The 8,225-nt window shown below is 48.1% G+C and overlaps 1 protein-coding gene across 5 annotated transcripts; it reads right to left on the bottom strand.

Moving 5' to 3' along the window:
* Nucleotides 1-214: 214 nt before the first annotated feature.
* Nucleotides 215-2,476, bottom strand: TIMM10 (translocase of inner mitochondrial membrane 10). 5 transcript variants are annotated; one of them, XM_006214060.4, is made up of 3 exons: nucleotides 2,352-2,476; nucleotides 1,729-1,843; nucleotides 215-504 (listed from the first exon to the last, which is right to left on the bottom strand). In XM_006214060.4, exons 2-3 carry the CDS (start codon nucleotides 1,797-1,799, stop codon nucleotides 303-305), a joined length of 273 nt encoding a protein of 90 aa, XP_006214122.1. In that variant the 5' UTR covers nucleotides 1,800-1,843; nucleotides 2,352-2,476; the 3' UTR covers nucleotides 215-302. The 5 variants fall into 5 exon arrangements, with proteins under 5 accessions (XP_006214122.1, XP_015103293.1, XP_015103294.1 ...); XM_015247807.3 differs by having other exon boundaries at nucleotides 2,287-2,403; XM_015247808.3 differs by having other exon boundaries at nucleotides 2,235-2,361.
* Nucleotides 2,477-8,225: the final 5,749 nt, after the last annotated feature.

The following is an 8,225-nucleotide window of genomic DNA, read 5'->3' on the forward strand; positions in this document are numbered from 1 at the left end:
CCTCTGCTGGAAGAGGCTGTGTCTACTCCCGAGTGCCAGGCATGCTGCTTTGTACACTGTAGGTGTCAACAAGCTGGTTTTAATATATATATGTATATACACACACACAGAGTCACATTCTCGTGTGACAGCTACCCCTTCTCCGACCTGAAAAGAGCTCTGTCATACTCCAGGCTCCCAGAGACTCTCCAGAAAGAGCCTAGGCCCGGCAGTCTTCACAGTAATGACACCCAGTGGGGGCAATTTTATTAGACAAGTGGGAGGGGACAGGGTGCGCCTCGGGGGGTGCCCTGTCTGGGGCCTCACGCAGGCCCAGAGCCCTGCTGCACCCTCTTCATCAGCTCTTCATCCTGCATGGACAGCTCTGTCAACTTTTTGCCCATTCGCTCATGAATGTCCAGGTACTTAGAGACACAGCGGTCCAAGCACACAGACTCGCCCTTGGACAGTTCTGCTTCCTTGTAGTGGGGAGGCACACACTTCCGGTGGCAGGCACTGGTCATTCTAGGAAGAAGGAAGGGCAAGGTTGGGTCAGCAGCATCCTGTGGCCGAGGAACTCTTAACCATTCCCGCCCTGCTATAATGATTTCACTTTTCAAGAAGGCTGTGTAAATCCTCAGTTTGCACCTCCACCGTCTTGGAAAGTCCTTGAGAGTAAGAACCTTGTCTAAGCCCATGTTTATGACTAATCAAACAGGAACCATTAGTTGAATGCTGGCTATGTTCCAGACATCACGGATTCTATCATGCAGTCATTATGATAACCCCTATGAGGTTTAGCATTATTCCCTCTTTTACAGATAAGGACATTAAGGCACAGACACCCTCAGGATCACATAAAGCTGGGCTATGAACCTGGCTAGTCTGACTTCACAGCCGACATTTAAAAACTATTCTAATACATGGCCTCCAAGATAAGCCAACTGATCAAGGGAGGATACCACAGAGCTTAAGCCAATAAAAATAGCAAATATTTGCTGGCTGTTTATTCCTAGATGCTGGGCTTGATGCTAAGAGCTTGTCATATATTTTTACCTTTAATATTTATAATGGCTCAATGAGGAAGGTACTATTATCAACTCCATTTTATAGATGAGGAACATACCAGTCAAACAGTCCAAGTAACTCGCCCAAGGCCATAGTAGTGGTGATTGGTACAGCTACGAATTGTTCCTAAATTTGTCCAATGGTTATGGGCACTAGTTAGGAATTAGACCGAGGTACTGGTCCCGACATTGTTACTGACCAGCTGTGGACTCTGAGTAAGTTATTTAACTGCTAGAAGCCTTAATGTCCTCACCTTAACATGGGACAAATTAAATTAACCCAGTGGAGATTAAAAAAAAAAAAGAATGCATGTAGTGATCAACATGTGTCTGAGATAGACTAAGAGCTTACGAAATGTTAACTACTATGTGTGCTATGTGCTATTTGTCAAGAGACAAATGCTCAACTATTCCTGGAAACTAACTAGAGCCACCAGAGCGTGGACTAGACCTTCTCTTCCAGCTGGGCTCTTTCATCACCAATTCCATCCCAATCTAAATGCCCAATTCCTTTTAGTGACTCCTTACTGCATCTGCATTAGCTCTTAATAATGGGGGAGAGGGGCAAGGGTGAGGTGGGTGCGGGAAGGGTAAGCATAGACGTCAGGTTCCTCTAGATTGAGGAAAAAAATTTTCCAAAGTCATCCACCTGGGTACAAGGTAGTGCAGGGTCAGCTCTTACCTGTTGTACATATCAGCCATCATCTCTACCTCCAGCTCTGCCGCCAGCTGCTGGGCCCTGAGTGGGTCCATCTCAGCCCTGCACCGTGTAAGAGATCTCCTTCTGCCTCCTAATCCTGGGGGCAGATATCACGGTCAGCACCCACTTCTCCCGTTCACTTTTCCATCCCAGGGGCGGAAGGATGCAAAGGAATCAGAGGGCAGCAGATCAGCAGGTGCTACTGACCTCAATGAGTTCAACCGCCCCATTTCACAGCTCTGGAAACCGAGGCCCCGAAAGGGGATATTGCCTAGCCCAAGGTCACAGAGCATATCATTGGCGGGGCTGGAAATCCTGGAAATCAAGCCCCAGAACCCTGACGCCCAATCCCTAGAAGTCACCTCTATCCAGGAGAAGATGGGGAGACCGGACGTTAACACTCTAAACCGCCGGTATGAGCCTGCTGGGCCCTAAGAATGCGATCATACGCGGAATTAAGGCGCCCGGCCCCCCACCCAGGACTACACCTGAAATGGCAGCTCCATCATCAGGGTCACCTTGAGGTCAGAGGTCACTCACCACGGCCTCGGGCCTGTCACAATGCCCCCGCTGTCCCCAGCTTCAGGCAAACATTACAAACTTACCGGGTACCCAGGTAGGATAAGGCGGAAGCACGTGGGTCACTTCCGGGAGGGAAGTCCCGCCTCTTCTCTGACCCGTACTCGCTTCCGGAATGAAGCACCAACGAGGCGGCGCTGGGAACTCCGCTACCATAGAGAGGGAGCTGCCGGCCCTGGCTGAAGGCTAAGGCGTTTCTCAAGTGCTAGAGAGGATGCCAAAGTATCATAGAGTCTTGGGCGAGGCGCAGAGCGCCTGCAGCCTGGTTCGCCTCCAAATCCCCAGGGGTGTCACGGAGCGGTTTGACTTTTTTGGTTCTGTAGGAGGGGCAGGACCTCGGAGCTCCGTGAGGCTCGCTCCCGCCCCGGACAGCTGAGGCTTGAGCTCGAACCAGGCGCGGAGAATGAAGAACGCCCCCAAACAGCAGTTCTCACTCAGTCTGTGCTGCACTTAAGATCACTTAAGACGCTTAAAAAAAAATTTTGATGCCCAGGCCTCACTTCATACCAATTAAATCAGAATTCCTGGGAGTATGACCCAGGCATCAGTAAATTTGAAAATTCCCCGGGTGATTCCTATGTGCAGCCAAGTTTGAGAACCAGCGCTCCGAGGGCCTCTGTGTGAATACAGCTGTGTGTCGGTCACTAAGCTTTCTCTGAGGTTTCATAAACAAGGGAGGCACGTTTCCTGCCTGCAGAAAGATGCGTCAAGTGTACAGTAGGTTTCATTCAACTTCTGTTAGATGCCCTGGGCCACAAGGAGAGGCATAGGAACAGTTGTGGCTGCCACCAGAGCTAACCTAGCACGTTTCGGTGAGAGAGGAGAGAGTGCTTGTGAACTCATCTTTCAAGACAGTGTATTCCTCTGTCTCCCCACCTGCCACCAATGAAAAGAACCCACCTCAACTACTGGATTTTTCAAGGGATTTCCCAGTAAATGAAATTTAGAAGATGCAAATTAATCAAGCAAGGGTACGCTGCCCATTGGAGAAGGTGGGCTGGATGCTTTATATGGTTGGTCACCGTATACTTCCCTACGAAAATCCCGATTTTAAACACTGGGCCTCATTACTGCTCTAAGGACTCAAATATTTTGTCAAACCCTGGCCCAGATATTTTTAAATTGAGGTATGACATTCAGACAATAAAGTAAAATACACAATATTAAGCTTAGCTTTTAAATAAATATTTTATGACCATCACTCAGATTAAGATACAAAATACTTCCAGCACCCTAAAAAGGTATCTCATGTCCCTTCCCAGTTAATACCCCTTCTCCTGCAGTTAACCACTATTCTTGACTTCCGTCAGCACCAGTTAGTTCTGCCTACTCTTGAACTTGAGCTAAATGTAATTACACAGTATTTTCTGTTTTGTGAATGACTTTGTGTGTGTTCTTTAGCTCAATGCAGTGTCTTTAAGATTTAGTCCATATTGTCATGCATTTCTGTTATTCCTTCTTTTTTATTGCTGTCTAGTGCTTTTATAAATAAGCCAGAAGTCATTTATCTGTTCTCCTGTTGATGGACTTTTGGGTTGTTTCTAGGTTTGGGCTATTATAATAATGCTGCTATGAATATTATTGTACGTATGTTTTTGCTTTTGAAAATATAGTCAGCATATTGTGGAATATTACGAAATTGCATGAAAGAAGGAGATGGGTTCTTAACAAGAGGAATTGGCTTCCTAGATGGGATTTTTATTCGGTATTTTGGAAGGTTACATACTGTGTGTCTCCATTTAAATAATGTTCTCAAAATGACAAAATTATAGAGATGGGAAAAGGGATTAATGGTTGCCTAGGGTCAGAGTTGGTGGGGGGAGGTAGGGAGGTGTGCCTAAGGGAGTAGCACAAGGGAGATCTTTGTGTTGATGAAATGGTTCTGTGTCCTGATTGTGCATGGAGGTGTTTATACAAATCTGAGCTGTCATAGAACTATTCACACCATTGTACCAATGCCAACTTCCTGGCTTTGGTATTGCATATAGTTATGTTAGATTTAGCTTTCGGTGGATAAATCTTAAATAAAACTTAACCTTCAGTACCCTCTCTGTACTATTTATGTAACTTCCTGTAAACTTATCATTATTTCAAAATTAAAAGTTTAATCAAATCATTACCGAAAAAAACCCCACAAAAAACCCAAACAAAAAAGATAATGTACTTAAAGCACCTAGTCCATGGCAGATGTGCAATAAAAAGAAATCATTGTTCTCTTTTTTTTAGACTTTTATTTATTTGGGGAAATTTCAAACATACAGAAAAGTGGAGAGCACGGTATATTGAACGTCCACATACTACTAAACACCCATCACCAGGATTTAACAACTGTCAGCATTTAGCCATATTTTCTTCATCTAATTGTATCTCTAACAGATAAAACCTTTTTTCAACGATGCCACTTTTGTGCCATCAAAATTATAGACGTCTTAACACTAGGGACAGCGGGCAACCAACAGTATTGCACTGTTCAACCACTGGTACCCAAACCTGGTCTTCGATCATCCCAGGCATAAGCCCCCAAGTTCTCATTCCATATTTCTGTTAACTAATTAAATTATTTATTCGATATCTATTTATCAAGCATTCAGCATGACCCAGGCAATTTGCTAGGCCTAGGCGTACAGCACAAGCATGAGAAAGTCCCTGCCCTCATGGAGCTTAGTGTCTAGAGAGAAAGTCAGATAATGAGGAAGTAAATAAGGTAATTCTGGATTCCAATGCATATTATGTAAGAAGAAAATGCAATAGGCTGAAGCAGTGGAGAGGAACTGAAGGTCCTAGGAGACCTCTCCAAGGAAATGAAATTTGAGCTGAGAGCAGAAGAATGAGAAAGAAGCATCTTGCAAGGAGCAGAAGCAAAGAATGACAGTCCTGAGTATGAAAAAGAATCGATTTACTGAAGGAACAGGAAGGAGGCCAGCGTGACTGAGGTGGTGGTGGGGGAGGAGTCACATGCTTTGTAAGCGATGAGGTACCCCCCTGCACACATTCTGCAAAAGCAGTGCCTTTCTTAGATCACAGGGTACCTAAGAGAAGGTAAAGATGTTTTGCTTTTCTAAGCAAAATCTCAATTCAGTACAAAAATGTGTTCATAGCCTACCATGGACCAGTCCCTTCTGCTCAAAATAGAGCTCAATTTTGCACTTTCTAGACTCTAAGCCCAGGGATCCAGCAGCTTGGGCCATCACTCTTCTCCCCTCTGCCCCTCCCGCTCCAAATCTCTGCCCTCCGGGAGCCCTGAGACACACCCCCACCTCGGCAGCTGTCCCGTTCACCCCTTCCTTAGCCCACCCTTCTGCAGCTGTGTTAGTCTGAGGAAGAATAAAACGGGCTATTTAGAGGAAGATGGTGTGTGGAGGGGTCGGGGGCGTGCAGAGGAGTCCTAGCCTGGGCTCTGGATGGACAGGGGAGACCAGACAGCTGGTGACCATGCTCCACATGGGCCTGCGGATGGTTCTCCGGGTGGCCAGGGCCAGGCGAGTACATCGGAAAGGAAGATGAGCACAGGGTGGATACTGCCAGGGTCAGGGGGGAGGGACTGGCTGTGATTGAAAGGTGCCACCTGTCAGGGCTCCACAGGAAATCTGAGCCTTCCAGTCCAGGGGAAAGTGTTGTACCAACAGGGCAGTAAACAATGCTCGTCTGCAGCCCAAGGCTCTTCAAGTGGGGGTGGGGTAGGGTAGAAGGTGGGGGAAGGTGAAGGTGGGGGCGGGGACTGAAGAGCTGGGGGCTAGAAGCCACTGGGGCTTAAAGACAGCCTGGGAGTGAGGCCACTCAGCCAGAGGAAGGAGACAGCTCCCAAGCCCCCAGGCAGAGACTCTACAGGTAGGAGAAGCCTCGGGCCCCTTTCTAAGCGCCCCTCTCCGTCTTCCAACCCCTCTCCCATCTTCCAAGGGCTGGAGCCTCTAAGCTGGGCCCCACAGTTGGAGAAATCCAGGCTCTTTTCTAACTCTCGCCACCACTATGTCAACTTTTTTTGAAGCTAGAGGTTGGGGACTCAGCCCTGGGGTGCTGGAAATCTTGAGATCATCCATGGAGTAGCCTGCAGGTGGCCAGCCATGAGGCCCTGACAGTGGTAGAGAGGGCCTCGTGCAGTTGGGGTGGGAGGCAGGGTCTCCAAGCAGCGGAGAGTGGTGTCTCCAAGGGAGGGTTCCTGGCTGGGGTGGGGGATGGCGGAAGCCTCAGGACCTTCAGAAGACAGATGGGGTGGCAGAGGGTTGTGGAGGTATGAGCAGAACCACCAAGTGTCGTCTATTCTATGTGGAGCTTGGAGCTCAAGCTCCTGGGTACTTTTCCTTCTGGTCTGCCAAGAAAAACAGGAAGAGGGAGAGGGGAGCTCTCTGAGGTGGACACAAAACAGGGATGGAACGGAGGCTTCCTGGGGAAGGGGCGGGCCTACTGTGCACTTAGAAGAGAGAGCCACGCTCCTCAGCCATGTCCAGTGCCCTCCCCACCTGTGGGCTGCCCCTCCCCCTGGCCTGGAGCCTTTGAAGGGACACTGGCTGAGGGGCTGGTGGGGGCAACGTCTCTGGCACTGGCCCTGGACCAGTTATCAGGAGACCTGGCTTCTAAGTACGGTTTGGCCATTTCATTGTCCTGTGATTTTAAGTCAAAGGACTTCAACTCCTGGAGCCTCAAATTCCTAATCTGTAAAATGGGGGCAATAAGACTTCTTCTGAAGGGTTAGAACAAGGAACTAGGGGAGGAAAGTAGGGCACTGCGGTGCAGGCTGTAAAGGGCTACTACAGCGCTGTTCGTGCCGGCGTGGCTGGTGTTATCCTGGTGTCTCAGCGTCCTGAGCTTCTTCACTCCTCATCTATTTATGACGAGCCTGGAGGGTGGAAAGCTGAGGTGAGGAACGCAGGACGGCTGAGGTGTCCCTGTGCGTCTGTCTGCCTTTCCCCTCCACCCTGAGAGTGTAGCATGTGGCTGAACACTCAGCTATGTCTCAGCCAATGACTTCCATGCCTTGAGGCATAAAAAGGGCTTGTTATGGGTGGGAAGGCTACAGCTCAATTGGTAGACTGCATGTTTAGCATGTATGAGGTCCTGGGTTCAATCCCCAGTACCTCCGTTAAGTAAATAAATAAATCTAATTACCCCTCCCCCAAAAAATGTAAAAAATTAAGAAATAAAAATAAAAAATTAAAAGGGCTGGTTATCATCTTTCTGGTGTTCAGTTCTCTTTGCCTCATCTTACCAACTAAATGCCCTCCTGGCTAGGTCAGGACCTTAATCTGGCACAGGGCTGGACAGAGGCCAACATCCACCGGACCAGCTGATGTACACTGAGCAAGCCCTCTGTGCCAGGCACATCTCAAAGTACTTCCTATGCATTGGCTTCCTTAACCCTCTACCATCCTTATGAGGTGAGACCTATTTTTATCTCCATAAATCAAAACACAGAGAGGGTAAGCAGCTCGCTCAAGGTCACAGTGGGAGTAATGAACAGTGGGAGCTGGGAGCCCCTCGTGGGAAGCTGCAGAATCAAGGATTTTCACCGCTGCTCCAGACCACCTGCCAAACTGGAGCGCAGGGCAGGAACGGGTTGTGCGGCTCACGTAGACCAGCATTTGCCACACTTCCTGCTGCTAAAGGTGGCATTGCTCAAGAGGGTGGTATGTGCATCTCAGGGAAAAGAAAACAAAGCAAGAAAAAAAATCCATGACCAAATAGGTTTGGAGGAAAGTGAGATAAATAAAGCTGACAGAAGTTAAGGTTTATGTCCTGTGGGGTGTCTGGAATCGATTTAAGCGCTAATGATGGTATACGTCTCTAAAAGGGTTAACAGTAGGCTGTTTCTGGAACCTCAGCCAGAGAATACTTCTCCCCTGACCCCCACCCCCAGCCCATGTTAGTATCTTAGGAGACCCTTGTTTTCTACTGAACACAGTTTG

The sequence above is a fragment of the Vicugna pacos genome, chromosome 10 (assembly GCF_048564905.1).
Source record: "Vicugna pacos chromosome 10, VicPac4, whole genome shotgun sequence".
Taxonomy (NCBI): Eukaryota; Metazoa; Chordata; class Mammalia; order Artiodactyla; family Camelidae; genus Vicugna; species Vicugna pacos.